The sequence below is a fragment of the Callorhinus ursinus genome, unplaced genomic scaffold (genome assembly GCF_003265705.2).
Source record: "Callorhinus ursinus isolate GAN/ISIS: 27379988/994484 unplaced genomic scaffold, GSC_fseal_2.0 scaffold28, whole genome shotgun sequence".
Lineage (NCBI taxonomy): Eukaryota > Metazoa > Chordata > Mammalia > Carnivora > Otariidae > Callorhinus > Callorhinus ursinus.
Window position 1 is genome coordinate 10,524,306 of NW_027397090.1, and position 26,281 is coordinate 10,550,586.

The 26,281-nt window shown below is 41.4% G+C and overlaps 1 protein-coding gene across 3 annotated transcripts in view; it reads right to left on the bottom strand.

Annotated features, from left to right (window-relative positions):
* PGM5 (phosphoglucomutase 5) overlaps positions 1–26,281 on the bottom strand; it is a 207,739-nt gene that overhangs the window by 77,220 nt on the left and 104,238 nt on the right. For all 3 annotated transcript variants that reach the window (XM_025891657.2, XM_025891655.2, XM_025891656.2), the window contains exon 7: positions 7,231–7,346. In XM_025891657.2, the coding sequence (XP_025747442.1) occupies positions 7,231–7,346 (116 nt within the window). The remainder of the gene's footprint in view (positions 1–7,230; positions 7,347–26,281) is intronic.

The window sequence follows — 26,281 nt, forward strand, 5'->3', positions numbered from 1 at the left end:
GGGTGCATTCCTAGAGATGTATCAACTACCCAAATTGAACCAGGAAGAAATAGAAAACCTGAACAGACCTATAACCACTAAGGAAATTGAAGCAGTCATCAAAAATCTCCCAACAAACAAAAGCCCAGGGCCAGATGGCTTCCCAGGGGAATTCTACCAAACATGTAAAGAAGAATTAATACCTATTCTCCTGAAACTGTTCCAAAAACTAGAAATGGAAGGAAAACTTCCAAACTCATTTTATGAGGCCACCATTACCTTGATCCCAAAACCAGACAAAGACCCCATCAGCAAGGAGAACAACAGACCAATATCCTTGATGAACATGGATGCAAAAATTCTCACCAAAATCCTAGCCAATAGGATCCAACAGTACATTAAAAGGATTATTCACCATGACCAAGTGGGATTTATTCCTGGGCTGCAAGGTTGGTTCAACATCTGCAAATGAATCAACGTGATGCAACACATTAACAAAAGAAAGAACAAGAATCATACGATCCTCTCAATAGATGCAGAAAAAGCATTTGACAAAGTACAGCATCCTTCCTTGATCAAAACTCTTCAGAGTATAGGGATAGAGGGTACATACTTCAATATCAAAAAAGCCATCTATGAAAAACCTGCAGCGAATATCATTCTCAATAGGGAAAAGCTGAGAGCTTTCCCCCTAAGGTCAGGAATGCGGCAGGGATGTCCACTCTCACCACTGCTATTCAACATAGTATTAGAAGTCCTAGCCACAGCAATCAGACAACAAAAAGAAATCAAAGGCATCCAAATCGGCAAAGAGGAAGTCAAACTCTCACTCTTTGCACATGATATGATACTGTATGTGGAAAACGCAAAAGACTCCACCCCAAAACTGCTAGAACTCATACAGGAATTCAGTCAAGTAGCAGGCTATAAAATCAATGCACAGACATCAGTGGCATTCCTATACACCAACAACAAGACAGAAGAGAGACAAATCAAGGAGTCGATCCCATTTACAATTGCACCCAAAACCGTAAGATACCTAGGAATAAATTTAACCAAAGAGGCAAAGGATCTGTACTCAGAAAACTATAAAATACTCATGAAAGAAATTGAAGAAGACACAAAGAAATGGAAAAACGTTCCCTGCTCATGGATTGGAAGAGCAAACATTGTGAAGATGTCAATGCTACCTAGAGCAATCTACACATTCAATGCAATCCCCATCAAAATACCATCCACTTTTTTCAAGGAAATGGAACAAATAATCCTAAAATTTGTATGGAACCAGAAGAGACCCGGAATAGCCAGAGGAATATTGAAAAAGAAAAGCAAAGCTGGCGGCATCACAATTCCGGACTTCCAGCTCTATTACAAAGCTGTCATCATCAAGACAGTTTGGTACTGGCACAAAAACAGACACATAGATCAATGGAACAGAATCGAGAGCCCAGAAATGGACCCTCAACTCTACGGTCAACTCATCTTTGACAAAGCAGGAAAGAATGTCCAATGGCAAAAAGACAGTCTCTTCAACAAATGGTGTTGGGAAAATTGGACAGCCACATGCAGAAGAATGAAACTGGACCATTTCCTTACACCACACACAAAAATAGACTCCAAATGGTTGAAAGATGTAAATGTGAGACAGGAGTCCATCCAAATCCTAAAGGAGAACACAGGTAGCAACCTCTTCGACCTCAGCCACAGCAACTTCTTCCTAGAAACATCGCCAAAGGCAAGGGAAGCAAGGACAAAAATGAACTATTGGGATTTCATCAAGATAAAAAGCTTTTGCACAGCAAAAGAAACAGTCCACAAAACCAAAAGACAACCGACAGAATGGGAGAAAATATTTGCAAATGACATATCAGATAAAGGGCTAGTATCCAAAATCTATGAAAGAATTTATCAAACTCAAAACCCAAAGAACAAATAATCCAATCAAGAAATGGGCAGAAGACACGAACAGACATTTTTCCAAAGAAGACATCCAATGGCCAACAGACACATGAAAAGGTGCTCAACATCGCTTGGCATCAGGGAAATCCAAATCAAAACCTCAATGAGATACCACCTCACAGCAGTCAGAATAGCTAAAATTAACAAGTCAGGAAATGACAGATGCTGGCGGGGATGTGGAGAAAGGGGAACCCTCCTACACTGTTGGTGGGAATGCAAGCTGGTGCAACCCCTCTGGAAAACAGTGTGGGGGGTTCCTCAAACAGTTGAAAATAGAGCTACCCTACAATCCAGCAATTGCACTACTGGGTATTTACCCCAAAGATACAAATGTAGGGATCCGAAGGGGTACGTGCACCCCAGTGTTTACAGTAGCAATGTCCACAACAGCCAAACTGTGGAAAGAGCCAAGATGTCCATCGACAGATGAATGGGTAAAGGAGATGTGGTATATATACACAATGGAATATTATGCAGCCATCAAAAGGAATGAGATCTTGCCTTTTGCAATGACATGGATGGAACTGGAGGGTGTTATGCTGAGCGAAATAAGTCCATCAGAGAAAGACATGTATCCTATGACCTCACTGATATGAGGAATTCTTAATCTCAGGAAACAAACTGAGGGTTGCTGGAGTGGTGGGGGGTGGGAGGGATGGGGTGGCTGGGTGATAGACATTGGGGAGGGTATGTGCTATGGTGAGCGCTGTGAATTGTGCAAGACTGTTGAATCACAGATCTGTACTTCTGAAACAAATAATGCAATATATGTTAAAAAAAAAAAGAAGAAGAAGAAGATAGCAGGAGGGGAAGAATGAAGGGGAGTAAGTCGGAGGGGGAGACGAACCATGAGAGATGATGGACTCTGAAAAACAAACTGAGGGTTCTAGAGGGGAGGGTGGTGGGGAGATGGGTTAGCCTGGTGATGGGTATTAAAGAGGGCACATTCTGCGTGGAGCACTGGGTGTTATGCACAAACAATCATGGAACACTACATCCAAAACTAACGATGTAATGTATGGTGATTAACATAATAATAAAAAAGAAAAAAATTAACAAAAAAACAAAGGGGTATCAACCAGTTATAAAGTAAGATCTGTTGTGTCCCAATCAGAAAAAAAAACTATTAAGGAAGGGTGAGAATAGGAGAAATTATTAAGCAATTACTTTTGGAGCTCCCCTTCTGCATTTCCGTTTAGGCTGTGGATATCTATAAGAGAATGTCACTCCTGCCCCACTAATAAGAAAAGGCCAGGAACCTACAAAATCATAACTTTTCTTGAACTCATTAGAAATATGAGGTCATAAGGCAATAAAGTAAGCGATTCCCAAAAGGTGACAAGCCCCTTCAAGAAGAAACAGGACACAAAACCATCTCTCCTTTGGCAGATCACAGAAAAAAGAGAATGCTTCTATAAAAGTTAAAAATAAGAAGTCACTGAAGAGTTTCAAAAATGCTTAAAGGCCAAGAAGAGCCTATCATGTTGGTTTAAAATTGCTAGGAGTCCCAGATACAAGGGACACATTTCCAAGTTATTTCCCACAAACCTTCACTGGGTGCTCACAAAAAAGACGGGAGACAGAGAAGCAGACCTAATAATGTTGGCATGCGGCTGAGACATAAGCATGAAGCCCTTCCAGGTCTCCAAACCTTTTTTTAATAGGAAACAAAAGGCTTAAACTTTTGGATATATGAGTTGCAAACTTTCTCATCCCAAGAACCCATGCAAAAATCCACTGTTACTGGAATAGGGATTGAAGTGAAAACCCTCTGCCCTTGGGAGAAAGGGTAGGGAAACTTTTTGGACCCAGCATCTTACTCCAATACTAAGCAGAGATCTGCTGCCACTAGAGAAGGGTCAAGCACCTGACAACAGAGGTCTATCTTGCATCACAGACATGCGGGCACTGTTGAAAGCTGCAAATGAAACAGAAACACTGAAAAATGTCCTCCAGCACCCCATCTTTCCTTTCGGCACACAGTAAAAATATTCCACTTCTGGAAGAATTTGAACGCTATGCAACACTAAAAATTAAAATAGAAACAATAAAATCCAAACCCAGCTCAACTCCTGATTAGATTAATTTAACCTTGCATAGTAATGGCCTGAAAAAAGAAGAGGTATGCCCATTTCTGTGTATAAATATTTTTTACTTGAAAAAAAATAAAAAACAAATATTGTTTACCTGAGTCTCTATTGTTCTTATATACATTCTGTCCAGTATTCAGTGATAAATTATGAGATACACAAAAAGCAAGAAAGACTAAACCATTGCTTTATTTCTCGATAAAGAGACACCGGGTTCAGAGAGAAATCAGATATTAGAAATAACAAACAGGGAGTTTGGAATAACTATATTTGATATGTAAAATGATCTAATGGAAAAGGTAAGCAACATATTAAACAGATGGGGAATTTTCTCACCAAGATGAAAATTATAGAGTCAGAGAGAAATGCTGGAAATAAAAAACAATATCAGGGATGAAGAATTCCTTCACTAGGCTCATCAGAAGACTGGACACAGCTAAGGAAAGAATCAATGACTAAAAGATAATGACAATAGAAACTACCTAAACTGAAACACAAAAGAAAAAAAACAAAGCAAAACCAAACAGTATGTGTAAAGAGCTCTGAGACAACATATGGTCACAAATCATCTAACACATGTGTAATCAGAATCTCAGAAGAAGAGAGAAAGAATTGGGAAGGAGAAATATTTAAAAAGATAATGACGGAGAATTTTTTTTTTTAAGATTTTATTTATTTATTTGAGAGAGAGAGAATGAGAGATAGAGAGCACGAGAGGGAAGAGGGTCAGAGGGAGAAGCAGACTCCCCGCCGAGCGGGGAGCCCGATGCGGGACTCGATCCCGGGACTCCAGGATCATGACCTGAGACGAAGGCAGTCGCTTAACCAACTGAGCCACTCAGGCGCCCCATGACGGAGAATTTTCTAAAATTAATGAAAGACAATAAGCAATAGATCCAAGAATCCCTCAAACCCCAAGCAAGGTTAAAAAAAATACCTAGATATATTATAGTTGAACTATTGAAAACAAAACATAAAAAGAAAATATTGAGGGCAGCCAGAGGTAGGGGTTGGGAAGAGTTTAAACATAGAGCAACAGAGACAAGAACTGAAGCACCCTTCTTGGAAAGTATGCAAAGCCAGAAGACAATGAAGTAACATCTTCAAAATACTGAAAAAAAAGAAATGAATTTTTAACATCTTAGATGTGATAGTAGTACTGTGGTATTACATATTTTTTCTCAACAGCCTTTATACTTAAAGATTCACACTAGGGATTGTTCCACACTAATCGGAGAGAAGAGCTCACCTCGTAGATGAAGGTAGAGATAAAGCAAGATTGACCATTAGGTGACGATGATTGAAACTAGGCGATAAGCAGGTGGGAATTCAATGATATTCTCTCTACTCTCATACAATTTTTTGAATTGCCATAATAGAAAATTTTGTAAAGAAATGGAAATTTTAAAATATTTTTTATTTGAGTACAGTTGACACACAATGCTACATTAGTTTCAGGTATACACATAGTGATTCAACTTCTCTATACGTTATGCTATGCTCACCACAAGGGTAGACAGAATCTATCACCATACAACACCATCACAATACTACTGACTATATTTCCTATGCCGTGCCTTTCATTTCCATGACTTATTCATTCTATAACTGGAAGCCTGAATCCTCCACTCCCCTTCACTTACTTTGCCCATCCCTCTACATCCCCTTCCCCTCTGGCAACCACCAGTTTTTTCTTTGTATTTAAGAGTCTAGTTTTTTTGTCTCTTTTTTTCTTTATTCATTTGTTTTGATTCTTAAATTCCACATATGAGTGAAATTATACAGTACTCTGGGTCCATCCATGTTGCAAGATGGCAAGATCTCATTCTTTTTATGGCTTAGTAATATTCCACTGTGTGTGTATATATGTATATTCCACATTTTCTTTACCCATTCATCTATGGATAGACACTTGGTGATTTTGCTTTTTGTTTTTTTGTTCATTTGTTTTGTTTTTTAGATTCCACACTTGATCTTAGCCAAAAGGCCAAGAAACGATTGTGTTTTACATTCCACATATGAATGAAATCATATAGTATTTATGTTTCTCAGACTGACATTTCACTTGGCATAATGCTCTCTCAGTCTATCCATGCTGTTGCAAATGGAACAATCTCATCCTTTTTATGGCTAATATTCCATCACACACACACACACACACACACACACACACACACACACACACGCATCTTCCTTATCCATTCATCTGTCAATGGACACTTAGGTTGCTTCCATATCTTGGCTATTGTAAATAATGCTGCAATGAACATAGAGGTGCATATATCTTTTCAAATTAGTGTTTTCATCTTCTTAGGGTAAATACCCACCATATACAAAAGTAAACTCCAAATGGGTTAAAGACCTAAGTGTGAGACCTGAAACCATAAAAATCCTAGAAGAGAAAACAGGCAGTAATTTCTCTGACACCGGTCACAGCAACATTTTTCTAGATATGTCTCCTAATGCAAGGGAAACAAAAGCAAAAATAAGCTATTGAGACTACATCAAAATAAAAAGCTTTTGCACAGGAAAGGCAACCATCAACAAAACGAGAAAGGCAGCCTACTGAATGGGAGAAGATATTTGCAAATAATATATCTGATAAGGGGTTAATATCCAAAACATATAAAGAACTTAGGCAACTCAAGACCAAAAAACCCTAAACAATCTGATTTAAAAATGGGCAGAGGACCTGAATAGACATTTTCCCAAAGAAGACATACAGATGGCCAACAGACACATGAAAGGATACTCACATCACTATCATCAGGGAAAGGCAAATTAAAACCACAATGAGATGTCACCTTACACCTGTCAGAATGGCTAAAATCAAGAACACAAGAAACAACAGGTGTTGGCGAGGATGTGGAGAAAGGGGAACCCTCAACGCACTGCTACTGGGAATGCAAACTGGTGCAGCCACTTTGGACAACAGTGTGGAGGTTCATCGGAAAATTAAAAATAGAATTACCATATGATCCCAAAATTGATTTAAAAAAAAAAAGAGAGAAAAACATGGCCAGAAGATATGAGTGTATCATTGCACATATCCCATTAGGTTTCTCTGATTTTTTTTCCTCTAATTATCTCTCCCCATACATAGCCTTTGGTTCACAGTGGGGTCACAGGTCTCCAAACTGGGGTCACACAGGGCTGCAGCCACAGCCGCCCTCTCCAGTGATGTCACCCCAGCAAAACCTACCAGTGCCAAAGCTCTCTTCTCCACACAGAGAGCACCGTCCCGAGTCCATCAGATTGGAGAAGAATCTCCATCCCGCTGGGGTCTCATATACAGGGACCTTCATTGATTTGGCCACTCTGAAAAATGAAATTCAAGGCAACAGTCAATTCATATATCTCTTCTCCTTTCTTTTCTCAGCACAGAAGTAAGTCTTTAGAATTTATTAATTCTATAACTAGATTTCAGAACATTCTGGACAGTGTTGACATTTTTCAGGATGTTAAAAGCCATAAGGTAGAAAATGATAAATAATCTATTCCAGTGGTTCTCAGTTTTGCTTTCCCCATAATATATAAAATATTGAATTAATGTAGAGGATATTCTCACATTTATGTTTCCCTTCTATAAATGTTCCTTTATCTTCACGGTAAGATCCCACTTGGGGATCTCAGAATCTAAATTAAGAGGGAGTTTGGGTCTAAGCACGTTGGAATATTGTTTGACAATATCTACTAAAGATGAATATACACATATCCTATGACCCAGCAATTCAACTCCCAGAAATTACTAATGACATGTAGTGGACACTGTGGTGTACAGCTCTGCTTCACTGCCCCCCCCCCACCACACACACAAGGACTTTTAGGATTGGAAAACTCCTTCTACCAGCTCCTAGAAATGTTGATGGCTAACAGCTCACAGACATGGTCTCCACTCTCTGCCAAAGACAGATGTCACACTCAAAATCATGCTCCCTTTCCTGGGTCAATCCACATCCAATGGCTGGTAAATGGGGATGTATAAAGGTCTAGCCTCCTTGCACCTGTTTGGCACAACTCTGTGGGACCATTTCAGCTCTAGAGCTCCCCATAAGTTGGCTGAGGCCTTTGCCAAGACTGCACCGCAGTCCAGCTTCTCTCTTGGGGTCCTATTCCCCTTCCGCGCTCCCCCATAGGTACTGATCTTAAAGACAACTTTGGTCCTGACGGCAGAAAGGAATAAACTTCTTGCAAGCAAATCTCTCTCAGGGCTACTACCTGGGGAACCCAGTGTGTGACATTACTCAACAGAATATATACACAAGATTTTACAAAAATGATCACAGAATCACAGTTCGTAAGAACCGAACAAACCAAATGTCCATTGAGTAGGATGGACAGATGATTTGTGATATATAATGCACTACCATAAATTTCATGGAACAAACTTGCTACATGCAACAACTTGGATGAATCTCACAAACATTATGTTAAGTAAAAGAAACTGGGAACAAGAAAATATACACTGTATTGTTCCACATAGATAAACTTCAAGAACAGCTAAAACTAATTGGTGCTGTCACAATTCAGGCTCAGGGGATCAGAGAGGTCAAGTGTTTTGTTTAAGGTTTCACAGAGGTAAGAGGCAAAGCTAGAATTTGGACCCAAGTCTGCCTAATTTCTGCTCATGTTCCATTCCACCATATTATGTTGTCTTCCCACATGTTCTAAGAGATATGTAGAACTCAGATTATGTTGGGGAATGATCTGCTACTGTACCATTGACCTAAAGAGTTTCAGCTTTCCCACATGCAAGCAACCAAAAAGCAAAAACATCAAATGTCTGCCACCAGCAAGATTTAGTTTTTCAAAGGCTGTAAGTGCAGGAGGTAGCCAGAGAAAGGAACCAGTGAGGGTATCTTGGTGAAGAAGAGGAAGAAAGGTGCACAGAGGACAAAAGACACAATGTAATAATGATTTCTTTAGGTTTGTTTTGTGGCCAGCTAAAGAAAAAAAATATCTAGAAACTCTTGCTACAGGAAAGTGAACACCTTCCCTTCCATAATATCTAAATATAACTGGATGTGTTCAGGATCTTGAAAAATTGTGTGCTAAATCTCTTTCGAGTTCGCTTTGAAACGAAGCACTTTTTAGATGTTCGGGTATTACATCAAAGGTTCTGTTGTTGTTGTTGTTTTAATGGGCTAAGAAAGATAGACAATCATACTTCTAGCCTGGTAGGAACAATGAAGTAAATCCTCCCCGAACTGTAGATCAAAGGTAAATTTTCATAGCCATTAATGTCATAGTCAGAAGCTGAAGGAAGGAGGAATAATTCACACAAAAGCTTCCCAGAGTCAGCACATAGAAAGCCTAGGTCAAAATTAATGTAGCAAATATGAAAGCATATGATTACCAAATAGAATGTGCAACATGGAGTAGATGTAAGGGTGAGAAAAAGGGTAGAGAGTCTGGGGACATATATTTTTTTCTAGCTAAAGCGTTCTTGTAGGTTCAAAGCCAAGTTGGCAGATCTGAAGGGAGGAGAAAGGATTTCCCTTGCTCCCACCCTTCCCAATTAATCACTGTCTGGAGGTCACCAGGCTGAGGGCTGAGGCTGGATTTTAAAGGACCGGATACTTCTATAACTAAGCCACGGTTGTAGCTACACAAGCTAGGATAACAATGTGGGTAATTAAATTCTGGGATCCTGAGCATGAGCTGATTGTGCTCATGTGTAGAGTCAGAAAGGAATTCCCCTCCCGCCCTCCCTCTACTGAACCTGGGATCCATCCCCAACACTGCATTCAGCAGATATCATGCTCTAGGCTGGTTTTTGGCAGGAGACCCCTGGAGATTTTCTGAAAACTTAAAATGAAGCTGCTCATGCTGAGGGTCATCACCCTTCTTGACTGCTGCCACCATGTGTTGGAGACAAACATAAGAACTCACTTCCTAGGAAAGACCAGAGTATGAAGAAAAAGAAAGAAAATCAGTCTCGACCACAATTTTCCTGCAAGCGGGAGTTGAGTTCTGGTAATTAAAAAAAATAAAAACAGGGGCACCTCGGTGGTGCAGTCAGTTAAGTCTTTGACTCTTGGTTCCAGCTCAGGTCGTGATCTCAGGGTCCTGAGATTGAGCCCTGTGTAGGGCTCCACACCCAGCATGGAGTCTGCTTAAGATTCTCTCTCCCTTTCTCTCTGCCCCCTCCCTCCTCGTGCTCTCTCTCTGTCTCAAATAAGTAAACCTTTAAACAAACAAACAAACAAAAAGAACCATGGTGGATGCAAACTGCTCAGTGTGATTTTTAAACTTCTAAAACTGTGGCTCTGGGTTGGAAACAGCTTCAACTTATCTTTCCAACAGTTTCTCTCATGAAAGTCACTACAAACTCCTAATAACTGGATAATCTCTTATTTTTCAAATTTGCTCTTTCATTTTTGCTATTGTTGGCTACTCCTTAGTCCTTCTTCATGCTTTCCATTTTACCTGGATTAATCCTTTCCAATCTCTGTCAAAATCCTTCACGTTGCTTCAAGACCTATCTTAAGTGCCCTGCCACTGTGAAGACGGTGGCAAAGGCTGCTAGGTGACCAACAAACCCATCTCTTCTCCTGGACACACAGCTGGACTATACTTCCCAACCTCCCTCCCAGTTAGCTGTGGCCACAGGGTGGAGTTCCAGCCAATGGAACTTGAGTGGAAATGACATACACCCTTTGCAGATCTGGCTATTAAACTTTCCCATCCTCCATATTCTTTCTCCTTCTGCCAGCTTACAGTGGACAAGCCGAGCAAACCCAGGAGCTATACATTGAAGATGGCAGACCCACAGTATGGAAGGATCCACGTCTCTAAATTACCATTTGGAGCAGAATCAACCACCAATCAGAAACACCTGTTTTTAACTTTTGATGACTGAGAATATTGTCTTATAGAAGCAGCTCCATTATCTTAGTCAATATAACCCTTCCTTATCATTACAATCAATCCAAAGTAAGCCTTCCTGCTACATTTCCTCTCACTTGGTATAGGTCTTTATGTTTACGTTGTCATTGCTGATGTTGTCACATCCTTAACACTTTTCTTCCACACACAGATACACACTACTGTCACCACCAGCATTAGAAATTCTTTGAGGCAGGAACTACATCTTATATACATTTATAGCTCTTCAATGTTTAGGATAATATAGAACGTTGTCAGATTTGCCCTTAATAAATTCTGTATCATTTCAGTTGACTAATATCTATTATTTAAGGGGTGTTATTGGATAGCAGGGGGCAAAGTATCTCTAATTTTGTGGTCTTTTTTTCTTGTAGTTTCCTAAAAATATAACTAAGTCATCTCTGCATGTTTTATTTACTTATTGACTTTAAAAGATTATTTATTCACTTATTTGAGAGAGTGTGAACGGGGAGAGGGACAGGGAGAGAGGGAGAGAGAGAATCCCAAGCAGACTCTGTGCTAAGCGTTGAGCTCCACACGAGGCTCAGTCTCACAACCCTAAGATCATGACCTGAGCCAAAATCAAGAGTCAGACGCTTACCAACTGAGCCACCCAGGCGCCCCACCATGTGTTTTATTCAAATTCGTCATTTTGAGAAAGAGAATTTCACAAGATGTTGATTAGTGGGATTATCAGGATGAGACAAAGGCATTTCTTGGAAATAGAGATCTCACAGATTTAGGGCAATGACTAACTGAAAATCAAAGGTGTGAAGAGCAAGAGAATACATTTTTCTGTTTTACCAGTCTGGCCATCACCCTACCTCATGTGATCAAACAAGATAACAGATACAAAAGCATCCTAACCATACCCTAAAAGCTCACCAAATTAAGGGGGTCTGACATATCCATCTTTGTGCTTCCAGCACAATGCACGGTCACAGTCGCTATTCAAATATCTATTAACCTAATTATAAAGTACTACATCATTATGTGTGATATACTCTACTGGAATATCAATGATTAATGACTCTCTTTTAGCATGTGAGCCAAATAAAAAATGATTGGTTTTTATCAAGCATATGAAGCATACCCAGCTGCTCTTGGAATCCTACTTCAACAAAGCTGCAGTAGACTTAAAGAGAACAAGATCCAGGTTCCTCTTCTTTTGATTTATCTTCAAACGTCCACTTTCTTGAAAGCCAAGCAGGGCTCATGACTCTGTTTTCTACACACCGAACTCTTAGCCCCATTTTTAAACGCCCCCAATAGCATAGAGTAAATATTTGCATCACATATATCCAACAAAAGACTTACATGCAGTTTATATTTTAAAACTCTTATATAGGGCGCCTGGGTGGCTCAGTTGGTTAAGTGTCTGCCTTCGGCTCAGGTCATGATCCCAGCATGGGGCTCCCTGCTCGGTGGGAAGCCTGCTTCTCCCTCTCCCTCTGCCTGCCACTCCCCCTGCTTGTGCTCTCTCTCTCTCTCTGTCAAATAAATAAATGAAATCTTAAAAAAAAACAAAAAAACCTCATACACATCAGTAAAAAAGGCAGATAAGGCAGATAACCTTTTTTAAAAGTCTTGGGCAAAAGTCTTAAACAGGCACTTTATAAAAGAGGATATTCAATTGACTAATTAGCATATGAAAAGATGCTCAATATCAGTAAAGATTATGTTACTGCAAATTAAAACCACAATGAGATAAGACTACACACCCACAAAACTAGCTGAAAAGAGTGGTATTGACAAGTGCTGGTGAAAATAGGGAATTCATGTATTGCTAAAGGAATGCAAATCAGTACTGACTATGGCATATTTATTTACGTGACATATTTACATAAAGGAGTAGCATAGAAGAGAAAAAAATGAACAAGCTACCACTACACAGAAAGACATGAATGCATCACATAAATATAACATTGAGTTAAAGAAGTCAGCACAGAGGAATATAAACTGTATGATTCAATTTACACATAATTCAAAGTAGAAAACTAATCACTGACATTGGTCTAGGCAATTATTTTTTGGGTAGGATGCTAAAAGCACAGGCAACAAAAGCAAAAATAAACAAGTGGGACAACATAAACCAAAAAGTTACTACATAGCAAAGAAAACTACCAACAAAATGAAAAGACAACCCACGAAACAGGAGAAAATATTTGCAAACCTTATATCCAGTAAGGGGTTAATATCCAAAATATGTAAGGAACTCTTACAACTCCATAACAAGAAAACAAACAATCCAATAAAAAAAAAAAATGGGTGAAGGATCTGAAGAGACATTTTTCTGAAGAACGCATACAAATGGCCAACAGATATGTGAAAAGATGCTCAATATTACTAATCATCAGGGAAATGCAAATGAAAGCCACAATGAGATATCACCTCACACCTGTTAGAATGGCTATTATTAAAAAGACAATAGATAAGAGCTGGCAAGGATGTGGACAGAAGTGAACCCTTGTGGGGCGCCTGGGTGGCTCAGTTGGTTAAGCGACTGCCTTCGGCTCGGGTCATGATCCTGGAGTCCCGGGATCGAGTCCCACATCGGGCTTCCTGCTCAGTAGGGAGTCTCCTTCTCCCTTTGACCCTCTTCCCTCTCGTGCTTTCTATCTCTCATTCTCTCTCTCTCTCTCAAATAAATAAATAAAATCTTTAAAAAAAAAAAAAAAGAAGGGAACCCTTGTGCACTATTGATGGGAATATAAATTGGCACAGCCACTATTGAAAATAGGATGGAAGTTGCTCAAAAAAATTAAAAAATAGCTACCATATGATCCAGCAATCTGACTTCTGGGTGTATATACCCAAAGGAAATGAAAACAGGATCTCAAAAAGATATGTCCATGTCCATGTTCATTACATAATTATTTACAATAGTCAAGATATGGAAACAGCCTAGATGTCTGTCAACAGATGGATAAAGAAGATGTGGTATATATATACAATGAATATTATTCAGTCATAAAAAAGAAGGAAATCCTGCCGTTTGTGACAACATGGGTGAACCTGGAGGGCATCTGCTAAGTGAAATAAGCCAGGCAGAGAACAAAAAATACTCTAGGGTATCCCTTCTACACAGAGTCCAAAAAAAGTCAAACTCATAGAAACAGAGAATAGATGGGTGGTTGTCAGAGCCTAGGGGGTTGGGGGAAATGGGACATTGGTCAAAGGGCACAAACTTCTAGTCAAGATGAGTAAATTCTGAGGATCTAATGTACAGCACAGTGACTGTAGTTAGTAATACATAATGTATACTTGAAATTTGCCAAGAGTAGCATTCTCATAAAAAAATAAGTAACTATGTGCTGTGATGAATGTGTTAATTAACTTGACTGTGGTAACATTTGTGATAATCATTGGTGACAGAAGTCAGGGCAGCGGTTGCCTCTGGGGAGGGAGGGAAGGAAGAAGTAGTAATTGGAATGGAGAACAAGGGAGCTTCTGGAGTGCTGTTTTGTTACTTGATCTAGATGTTAGTTACACAGCAATGTGCCTTTGTGAAAAGTCCTTGAGCGACTTAAGAGTTGTCCTTTTCTTTATATACCTTATACTTCAACAAACATTTATTAAAAAAAAAAAAAACCGGGAGTATTTATGACTAAGTACACGTTTGAATTGGCTATGTTTACATAATCCCAAGAAATAAACTACTGAAGATGGAGTTTAATAGCATTCTGGATATGCTGGTTAATGTCTAGCAGACATTTCACAAACCTGCCCTCGAATTAGCCCTTCAGTATTTTCGCATCGATGAGTTCACTCCCAGACCCCTTCTTTGATGTCTGGCACTGCTGGCTGGAGCTGTTCTCAGGTAAAAGGCTTGTGTGAGTTTGCACTTTAAAAGCATTTCTAAGGCAGCCTACTCAACTCACAAATATGAATTAGGCAGAATTCAGCTAGGCCTTGTTTTCTAATAGTCATCTTAAAGTCGACTTTTTTTTTTTTCATTTAGTAAACCTTTAATGATCTTGAGCTATGATGCCAAGCACTGGGGATACAATGGTAAGTCAAACACACATGGCCCCTGCCATATGTGGCTAATGGTCCAAGACTAACCAACACATATAAAATTGTTATTGGAATGTTCTGGGAAGGAAAGACTCTCAGCAGTTGGAGTGCGAGGAGAACTTCAGATAGTTAGGAATTCCTAAGAAGTGACATTTGACCTGAGATCTAGGGAATGAGTACTAGTAATCTAGGTGTCTTAGATGGGGTTCCCTAGAGGCAGGCCCTGAGACAAAGATTCCTCTACTAGAGATTTATCAAGGAGAGATGGGTAAGGGTTGGGGAAGTAGGACAGAGAAGGGGAGGAAGCCAAGCAATAGTGTGATCTCAGGCACAACTGTGCAGAGAATAGCTTCAGCCAGACCCTTTCTTGGGACCCTAGATGGTAAGCCTTGCCTTAGAGTTGTCCTGATCTGTGACAAGCTTGCTGGTCTTTCAAACTCTCACTTAGAGCTATTGGTTAAAGGTCCCTGTGGAAGGAGGGCTTAAAGGCACAGGCATTCAAGTCTACTTTTAAACTCATCTTTTGGATGGAGCAACTCACACTTTCAAGTAAAATAAATATAAAATGGGAGGCTGTCATAATAAGATGATCACAAAAGTTTTTCATCCATATATGTAAACTTGAGCAAAGAGCTGCTTTTCCTGATCCCTGTAATACCTCAGCTTGGTCTAGACCTCAAAACTTACATATTAAATAATACCTTCTTTGCCTGTCCTATCAGGGAGGTTGTAAAGATCAAATAAGATAGTATATAACAAAAAGAAAGGGCTCTAACAACTCTAAAATGCCCTACAGAGTTACCACTTGACCACCGTCCTTTGTATTGGATTTTTCACTTAATTCAAAGGGAAATGGACATTTCATTTAAAGAATATTTACAGGAAAAAACAAAAGATAACTGCATGTCTCATGTTCCCTTCAAACTTCTAGATTTTGGCCAACTGTAGAACAAACAAAGGTTGGGTCTTTGCTGCTTTATCTAGAAGCTTCTGCACTTTCATTTTAGGTAAGTGTTATGGCAGAAAAATAGGATCCTTTTTTATTAGATTTTAAATTTTGTTAGGAAACATAAGGCAGGCATATTTCTGAGGATCTTGACATCATTTAAAAGAAAAACATTTTGGCTTTGGGAAATTGACCAAAGATCTAAGAGAAAAATATGTAAAACTGAAACAATCACAGGTTTACTCTCTTAAGCTAGGAAATTATCTGGAACCCTATGTCTGGGAATTAACAAGTGTCTGTTTACAATCTTGATGCTTAAGCACTTTGATGTAAACTCTTTCTGGTTCTAATTATTTTCAAAGAAGAAAAATTGTTGAAAGGCTAGGGCTGGTGAATTTTAAGCCCCAAGAGTTCCAGCTAAGCTGAGGGATAAAGAGACAATTGTCAGCGGTCCTTCAGATTCCCATAAGATTGCTCCCCCAACATCAAAAAGTGAATGGTCTTCTTGTCTTTTTGTTTTCCTTCCAATTTTTGGTTATGTAGACACCTTACTGAAGCCTTTTAAAAAGTGTCTATATAATACACTTGGAAGATTTAGAATCAACTCACTCACTCCGATAGACAAACAGTAATAAGAAATGATATGACAGTTCAAGGCCAGGAGATAATGTATTTCAGCAAACAAAACTTCTTCTCTTTCTTAAAACCTTTTCTTTCTTTTCTCTTCTGGATTCAATTAACATCTTTTCCTGGCGGGTATTATACAAATCTTACTGATCCTATGTCGTAAAATAGGAGAGAAGGGACATTTGGGCTTTGGACATGAAATAAATACACACTGACTGTAAAGGGGTGCTCATTCCAAAGGGAGAACAAAGCCCAGGGTAAACTAGTATCTGTATAATGCTGCATCGCCATTCTGTGGATAATGCCATGAGCAGAGATAAACATTGAAATAGGAAGGCATTAGCAGTTTTCCCAAAGCATACATCTATTCCTTGCTCTGGTGTTTTACGCTGGATTCAGTTTCAGCATGCCACAGGGACCTCGGTGTTTGTCCTCAGTGTTCTATGAGCCTAAGTTTGACCCTAAAATGATTAATTTATATCTTTTCAGCCTAAATTTGGCAGAAGAGTTTTGGCAATCTATACCCACAGGTAATATGAGAAGGGGAAGGAAAAGAAGAATGAGCAGAATATTCCACACGTTGGGTCTAAATATAAGGAAAAGATTGATAAATTTAATTGCATTAAAATTTGTAAAAATTTCTATTAGTCAAAAACACCAAAAAAAAGGAGATACGCCATAGACTGTGACAAGATATTTGCAAGACATAAAACTGAAGGATTAGTAGCCAACCTAAATAAAGAAGCCCTGTAAACCAATATGAAAAACTCAACTGACCTAAGCAATTCACAAGAAAGGAAGATTAATTGGCCAACATGAAAATACAAAGTAAAGGAGGGAAATTAAAATTTAAACACAGACATAGTCATACTCATCGTGTAAAAAAAGAAAAAAGAAAAAATCTAATAATACCAAGTGTTGGTGGGAATGTCATAGGAAAATGGAAACCCAAACACTGGTGGCAAAATTGTAAATTAGTACACTCACTTTACAAGGTAACTTGAGAAATCTTAGTGGAATTAATCATACTCTATGACCCAGCAAGCCCACCTCTTGGTATCTATTTTAGAGAAACTGGTATAAGGGTGCACAAGGAGACATGGTCCAAGGATGTCTATTACAGCACTGTTGATGAGAGAGAAAAAGAGCTAAGCCAGAAGCAACTTAATGGTCCATCAGTAGGGGACGTGACAAACTGTGGTTTGTTTATACACTGGCAAATAAACAGCTGTGATTCAAGGGCCTCAATGCATAGATTGTAAAAACAAACAAACAACAACAAAAACCACACACAAGGAAGAAATTAAGTGTGTATTTCTGTCTTGGAATACTATCTTAGATCCCTAGTATTCCAATTACTATTTCTCCCTCACTAGTTCAAATTGAAAACCTAGTGGGATATCATTCCTACTTCTAATAATAGGTTTCAGACATTTGCAACTCTGAAGAATTAATGGGAATAAATAACTAAGTGAAGAGCCCCTATACCATCGGGTTCAGAGAACCATCCAGAACCTGCCAGTGCAACCAGAGCACAGAGGAACTAGGAAGATCTTCCTTGTCCCACAGCTATGCCTCTGAAGGCAGAGAGCAAGTCCATGTACACTAGCTGTAGCCTGCACATAATTAATTGGCCTGGGCATTTCCCAAGAGTCTTAGCCAGGGCTTTCCACTTGCATGGATAGAACTCAAAATCAGCTGACCTTCTCTCCCTCCCTCCCTCCCTCCCTCCCTTCCTTCCTTCCCTTTTAATTAAGAGATGGTGCTTATACTCAGTGTAGTATAAGCATTTCCCCCCTCCCTTTCCTCTTGCTAACCCATCCATCAACATTACAGAGAATTCCAGTTCTGCATATGGTTCTTAAGAGAGACTGTCATTTTTAGCTTACTTTAGGGAGTTAATTCTTGGTTCTTTGACAGAAGGAAAAGAACCTTCTAGACCAAAGCACTGAAAATTCTGGGAGGAGATGCCTGCCAGAGACACAAAGACCTTTAGATTTGGTGGGGTTCCCTCTGGGAATGTGAGCGGCAGCTGCCCATGCTGGTTTTGGAATACAACAGACCACACAAGTCATTCCTCTGGTGTTTTATCTCATGGGGAACTCTGACCTGTGGCCTAATAGATGAGCCAGGTTGCTGTTTCCTGGGAAGCCAGAACCAGTCATCAGGCAGCTCTTTCTAAATGGGCTTTGGGAAAATAAGCATTCATTAAGGGAAACATAGGCAGCCACCCACCTAACAAGTACCCTGTATTCAAGAATGCTCTTATCTTTCCAGGATATCCATCCTTTACTCAGCAGTGAGTTTAATTTTGCCAATAAGGGTAAGGAAAGTCTATGCCATGTGACTTCTGCTCTAACATTACCTTGTCTTTAAAGACTTTGTTGGTTTAATGAGACACGGTTGTGAAGAAAGAAACTATTGAAAAAGTTGATGTCCTTTTGCAGGAAATGAATTTCAAGGCACAAGGTAAAGCTGAGTGGACAGCAGAGGCAGGCAGGCATGCACCGCCTGTGGGATCGGGTCCAAACACCCTTGCAGGGATGAGAGGGTGGGCTCTGAATTATGACTGCCTGAGTCCCCATCCAGCTCCACCCTTCTTGGCCCTGTGACCATGGCTAACTTCCTGAAACTCAACAAGCCCAGCTCTTGCACCTGTGAAATGGGATAACAGTCAAACTCCTTACTCAGAGAGGACTAAAGGGGGGTGATGTTTGGGCAGCCCCAAACACCCAAAGCAGTGCAAGATCTACTAGCATTGTAAGCTTGCCTGCTGCTGCTTCTGGCTGCCCACTCATTCTCCCGCCGTACCCACTTAGTGTTCTGCTAGCACCTCCTGGAAGCACCACTCCCATCCTTGCACACATAATTCACTTAGGTGCTGATACTCTTTGTATCAGGAGGAGTCCCAACAGGAATTGTTGACCCACTTACGCTGAGTCATTTGAGGAGTGTTGAATGCAGGAGCTATTCATACAGGTGTGGGCAGCAGAGAAAGGAAACATAAACAACAGCACAGTACCCCAGGTCGAGTAACATAGAGCTAGCATTACCCCACCCTCAGATTCATTCCTGGAGTCCAGAGACTCAGAGACAGAGCTGGGTGGACAAGGCTATCTAGCAGGAGCCATGACCTTCAGAAGAGTCATGAGGCCAGCACACAGACTCCTCTTAGATGGATATAAAATGTAATTTACATTCCAAAACCAAGTCTTTCAAATACCAATGGAAGCAAGTGCATGAGACCACTGAAAGCTCAGGATAAGATTAAGTTACAACAGATGAATTTCCAAAGGGAATGGCATACAAAGGGCTGGGTGAAAAGAGACTGATTGCTTCTAATCAAGCGTCTGTTAGTTTACCAAGTCCAGTACTCTAAGTTTATTGTGAACAGGTAGGAGATTTCGGTAGAACTGGCCTCTCTTTCCTTTTGTGGGATTTCTCAGAACTAAAGGCTTATTACACTGTAAAACTTCAAAGAGAGAGTAGGATACCCATTTCTCCTATTTACAAGGAGCACCGCATGGGGCTGACGTTTCATTTAGCATCTGCTGGAAAACACTGAGATGAACCAAGAAATATATTCCTTACAAGACTGTCGCAAGGGTGGCCTTCAAAAGAACTTACTCCCATTGAATACTCTGGAAGAGCAAGGGAGAAGGAACATGTCAAATAGTCTTAAGTCACATCAAGGATTCGCAGCAAGATGCCTTTCCCAAAGAGGCCTGAGAGACGAGAACTTGGAAATGCATCCAGGGAAGCAGAGACACTCCTCCTCTAGGTCCTGGATTGCAAGAAGCTCTGAGCTCAGCAGAGAGGGGCAGGCGGGGCATGACTAGTGGGTGTGGTTGACAGCAGGGCTCTGTGGTATCTGAGCGAGTCATGTGCTCTTCCCCTGAGCTGTCTGGTCCTGGGGTTCAGTCCCCAGGGAACCAGTGGGGGAAGAGGAAGGAGGAAAAAAAAGCAGCTGCTTGCGTTCAGGGTGACCCATACAGTGCCGGCCATAGCTGAGATGAACTCTCCCTCAGAGAGCCTCTTCCTAGTCGTCTCTGGGGAATGGAGACCAAAATAGGTTGGCGAGAACACACAGTTCCTGAAATTAACTGGAAAAGCAGAGACTCCCCAGGGAAATAAGAAAGGCACTCAACTGCCTTGTCTCCCTTCTCAGAGTTCAAGTCGCGGGAATATTTATTGTTTATGTGTGTGGATCCATTCTGTATGAAGGCCACTGGGGGCTTAGAAAAAATTTCATCACAGAGGAAGGGTAGTGTCAAGAGAAGACAGGATGGCTTCTAGGCACTGAAACCACTGCACGGGTACAATCTTGTATGAAAGGAGTAATTCTCTTTAGGTCAAGATCCCACAACCTACAGTGAAGGGATGACAAAGATGAATGGAGCAGTAGGAGCACCACTTTCTGTGCCAGCCCGGAGCTATAGCCCAAGAAAGGCCTTTTTGCTTAAAAGCACACCCTCTTTAAAATCCAATCATTTCCAGCTGTCACAAGTGTGGTAGCACCCTGCTTTTCTTAGAAAAGAGCACTTTCATGCCATCTGCTGAAACACTGTCATAATTTATATTCAAATGTAGGTATCCTCAATATGAACACTGCTCCCTTGGATTGTGGTATCCTTACACAGTGTACCTCCTGTGCAACTGTATGCAGCATGTCTATCAACCTCACCTGAATTTAGGCATCCTAGAAGCAATTGCTGTTAAGTCCCTTACCCACATTCCTGGTGTAGCCGGGGTGGGGGAGAGGGGTAGATCATATCCTTCTCAATGATCATGTGACTGAGAGTAGACCTAAAAGCCTTTCACAGTCTTGGAATAGTTGAAGACACAGCTTTGAATGGCATATTTTCTTTTTCTCCAACCATATGGCCTGCCCAATAGCATTTGGTGGTTGGGAACTCTGGGAGCGTACATGCGTGTATGAGGCCTCACCCCATATCATACCAAACATATTAAAATACATCCACATCTCACATAGAAATCTACTTTTTGCTCCAAAAGAATCTTGAAAGGATTTTTCTAATTTTGTTTTTGGAATGATGAGGCAACAAGTCACTCCTTTAATTAACTATTGACAATCATTTCTCATTGATCATGCACACTCAGGAATCCTTTCAAAATGAGAAGATACACTCTACAAATGATTTTCAAGCATTGGAATGGTTTCGTGGATACTGAATTTGATGACAGGGTGACAATATGTTGCATTTCATACACATTAAACTAGGCAGTTACTCATGTTGATGTGGCAGTTTTCTTGATTTGGGAGCTAATAATTGTTTTCAGATCTGTAACTTCAAGTCCACAAAGACTGAAGGCCTGGGGCTCGGGGTTGAGAACGCGAAGGAGGGATGACATGACCCCGGGGCACGTGGGCACATGTGTGTGCTGGGGGTAAGGGAGGGTGCTATAACCCTATAACCATGCGTCAGACCCATGGTTAGTTTCCTCAACAATAAGGTTTCAGGAACAATGCTTCATCTTGTCTTCCACTCTACCCCCACAACATTCTGCCTGTTCCATACTCATTGTCAGAAGGTCCTACAAATTATTTCCGGACATTCCAACCCAAATTCTCTCAGCTAGCTCACATTACCTCTGCCAATACCCAGTGCAGTTAATTATGCCCATCTGGAGAACCAGATCTGGATACACATATGCCCAACACACTCACCTAGCACGAGGCTGCCAACTGAGTTTCTCTGAAAAATCTCAAGGCAACGTTCCAAGGGTCAGAAAAAGAAATGATTATTCACTTGTAACAGATTGTCTAGCTGGATGAAATAGGACAGTTGTGGTGGGCGGGGGGAGGTTTATCCTCATGAAACCAGATATGCATTTTCAATCCACACGGAAGTAGCAAAAGGACTCCGTGTGATGCGAATGTTTATAAACGTGCAGGAAGACGACACCTATAGGGTGCCCAGATACTGTCCTTAAAGCCCAACCTAGCACCCAAGCTTGGACAAGTTTCCCTCCACGTTTTCTGGGCTGCTCGTGCTGAAGTTCTCAGCTTCTCCAAAGAGGCTAGTTCTTCCTACATTTTCTTAATACTAACAGTCACCTGGAGTACTTATTAAAGATACAAATTTCCAGGCCACCCTGCTAGGATATCTTGAAGTAGAGATCTTGCTCAAGGCCCAGGTGTCTATACTCCTAGCAAGTAGTGATTCTTATTTGTAGGAGACTCTTACTTACTCTGTAAGTATCACACTGGCTTTGAATTCTGCCAAGCCTGGGTTCAAAGCGCAGCTCTTAACGTTTTTAATTCTCTGACCCTCATGGGCCAGCACTTATTCTTTCTTATCTAGGGTTTCCACATCTTAGAAATTGGAATAGTAATAATACCTGCCACCACTCCAGTCCTCCATGCGGACTGGCCAGATTGTCTCCTGGAAAGGTGCTGCGTGTGAGCTGCAAGGGCTATGATCTTGGGAGCCCTGGCAGAGGGGACTCATAGCTCAACTTGGCATTGGGCTATGCTTATGAACAGAAAAGCACTTCGAGAACCCCCGACCTTACCAGGGAAAAGAGGGAAGTCCCAACTAACGCAGGTTTGTTAATGCAATCACCATGGGGCTCCCTGGGTGCTGGGTAGAAACCGGTAGGTGGGACCAGGGCTCTGCCTGAAGGTGCGGGGGCCTCGAGGAAGGTCACACACAGGCGTCCCTAAGGGTCTCCCCCAGGTCCCCTTGGCCTGGATGATTTGGCTACAGGGCCGAGGCTGGACAGGCCAGAACAGAAGGGCAGGCATTCAAAGGGCACACACTCATTTTGACCTGTCACGCAGGACTTTTGTTGTGTTTACCAGGAAATAAAGCTCAAGAAGGTGGAACTCAAAGAAGGGAGTGATGTAGGATTAGCGGTTGCCAGAGGACACAATCTTCTGTACCTATAGGTAGAAGCCCCTTTGCCCTTCGAAGCCCCTCCTTTTCCCTCTTCCCCAACTTAGCTGTCTCTTTCCCTTTGGATGTCAACCCAGAGTTGACCGCAGCGCTCTTTCCTCTCCCCACTTTTTGGTGCTCTAGCTCTAGGAGTGGGTATTTACTCTGGAGGAAGGGAGAAGAGAAGGAGCATAATTTACATTCGGTGGGTATCAACCTAGTACCAGGTACCATGCTGGGTGCATCCCCACATTGATGCATTGACACCTCCCGGCCACCCACCCCCAAGTCAGCTTTATTATAATCCTCCCGAGGCTCGAGTCCTTATTGCCCATCCAGGGAAAGTGCTCCAGCCCAGAGGCCCCACTACAGGGGTGGTCTGAAGGCAAGACGGGGGTGTCCACCGGGGAGACTGTGCTGCACCAGACCTGAGAGAGCACAAGAGTCACTATGTCACTCGGCGGGGGCACTGAGGCGCCCTCAGAACCACAGGTTATTTCCATGGAATCTCTACAGGTTTGCAATAAACCCTTTGTTTGTCTTTGCTCGGACATGATTCATTTCCACCCCTGGCAACCCAAATGACTCGTTTTAAACAACTACTATCACCAGACTACGGACTGCAAAACTGGGGTACCACGAAATGAAGCAGTTCATCCAAAATGCTGTAAACTGGTAAGTGGTCGGGCAGGGATTCAGGCCCTGACCTGCCTGATTCCAGAATCCACTTTCTATACGATGAATTGTGCCAAGACATTCCTCGGGGCCTCTAAGAGTACTTCTGGATGTGTGTGGACTATAAAGAAAATCCGTTCATAAAGAGTACAGGATCAGAGCAGCGGGAATCATGGAAATACTTGCTGTAAAGAGCAAAACTATACATTTAGTAAGCATTTACTATGTGCCAAGTACTGTGCTAACCAATTTAAAGTGAATTTAATTCCATTTATGTTCCCCATTTGTGGAGGAAGACTTTGGGGGTTCAGAGAGGTTATGTAACTTGTCCAAGATCTCAGAGCTAGGAAGAGAGAGCCCTGTGGTTTAAAGCCAGCTCTCTCCAGACTCGAGACCGCCCACGGTACCAAGTCGAACACTGTAGCCAGATGAGATGCATCTGGAATCTTCAGGAGACCATGGTCACCTCACTGCAGCCATCATAACTATTTATAACCGGGAGGGGGCGGGGCAAGTGAACGCCAAGGTGCGTTTGTGGCGAGGTTCTCACTACAAGTCAGAAGGTCAAGTTGTAAGACGGGCTTTTAGTGAAAACTAAGATGCCAACAGCTCAGGGCAGCAAGCATGGTCCTCTGAGGCTTCCTCCCTCAAGCTCAGCGCCAGCAAACCCCTGTGATTTATGCTTCCAAGTGACACACAGCCTGCAGGCACCAAGACTGCAGTAGCGAAGAAAATGGATGGGCTGCCTGGGGATGTTTTCCCTGCACGCACCACGTTCCCTTAAAAGGCCTCGAGTGTATATACTGTTCTGACATGCGGGCAAAACCACATCGCGGCAGGGCCTCTCTTCCCCTTATATGGTCAAGTATTACCATGGCACCCTCCCTGCTAATTTATGAAGCACATGAGAGGAGGAATGTCGATCAGGAGATGTGGGGATGTTTCACCAGGGGGAGAAATATAAAGCTCACTCACTGGCAAAAGATGTACAAGACCAAGTGGAACAGAATGCATACTTGCTGAGGGTTTTTGTTTTTTTTTTAACTCTGAAGAATAAACACTTTTGTTCCTCTCTCAAATATCAATACGTCTTGAAGCCAAAAGAATATGCAGAGCCCCACCCCCCAAGTATCGGAGAAAGAGAAAAGTAAAGCAAGAATAAAAGCATGTAGAATTTATCCTTCATGCATTTGCCCCCTCCTAGCCTGGTCTTTGTCTCCCCACTAAACACACACACACACACACACACACACACACACACACTCTACATATACACAACCAATTAAGCATCTGAAAAGAAAGGACAATTTCATTTGAAACACAACACAGAAATAGGACAGAGGACCAGTCAGCTACAATGAGTTCCTATCTCCTATCTATCAAAGGCCTTAGCCACGTTGTTAGAAGCCATATGTCAAGTTTTCCCCATCCAATCTCTGTCCTAAGCCTGGAACCAGCAAAGACCAGAGGGTGTATCAGGTTAGAACATATGGGAAAGTGCTTTGTACATCATAAATCATCTGATGTCCACAGGTAAACACTATGGTAATGTCTTCTTAGAATGGTTGGTTTTTAAGTTACTATTTACTATTTTCATTTAATACACAAGTAGGTTTCTTAGATATATCTAAGTATAAGTTATGTCACTATTTAAACTGTGCTTGCCCTTGCTATAATTCACTATCATTGGGTCAGGATTCTGAATCTTTTCGGAGTGCATACTGGTTCAAATGACCAAATTCTTCTATCCAGCCTCAGAATGCCAAGGAATGTGTGAGTGTCCACTCTAGGTTTTAATGGCACATTGTACAAGCTAGTAGAGAAAGATTCAGGCTCATATAAGCACATATCCTTCACCATTTACAAACTCCACCTTGACTGAAACCAAGTACTTTAATTTTTTTTTTTTATTTACTTGAGAGAGAGAGAATGAGAGAGAGAGAGCACATGAGAAGGGGTAGGGTCAGAGGGCGAAGCAGACCCTGCTGAGCAGGGAGCCTGATGTGGGACTCAATCCAGGGACTCCAGGATCATGACCTGAGCCGAAGGCAGTCGCTTAACCAACTGAGCCACCCAGGCGCCCCGAAACCAAGTATTTTAAAAAAGCATTTAAATGAGGGCGCCTGGGTGGCTCAGTCGTTAAGCGTCTACCTTCGGCTCAGGTCATGATCCCAGGGTCCTGGGATCGAGCCCCGCATCGG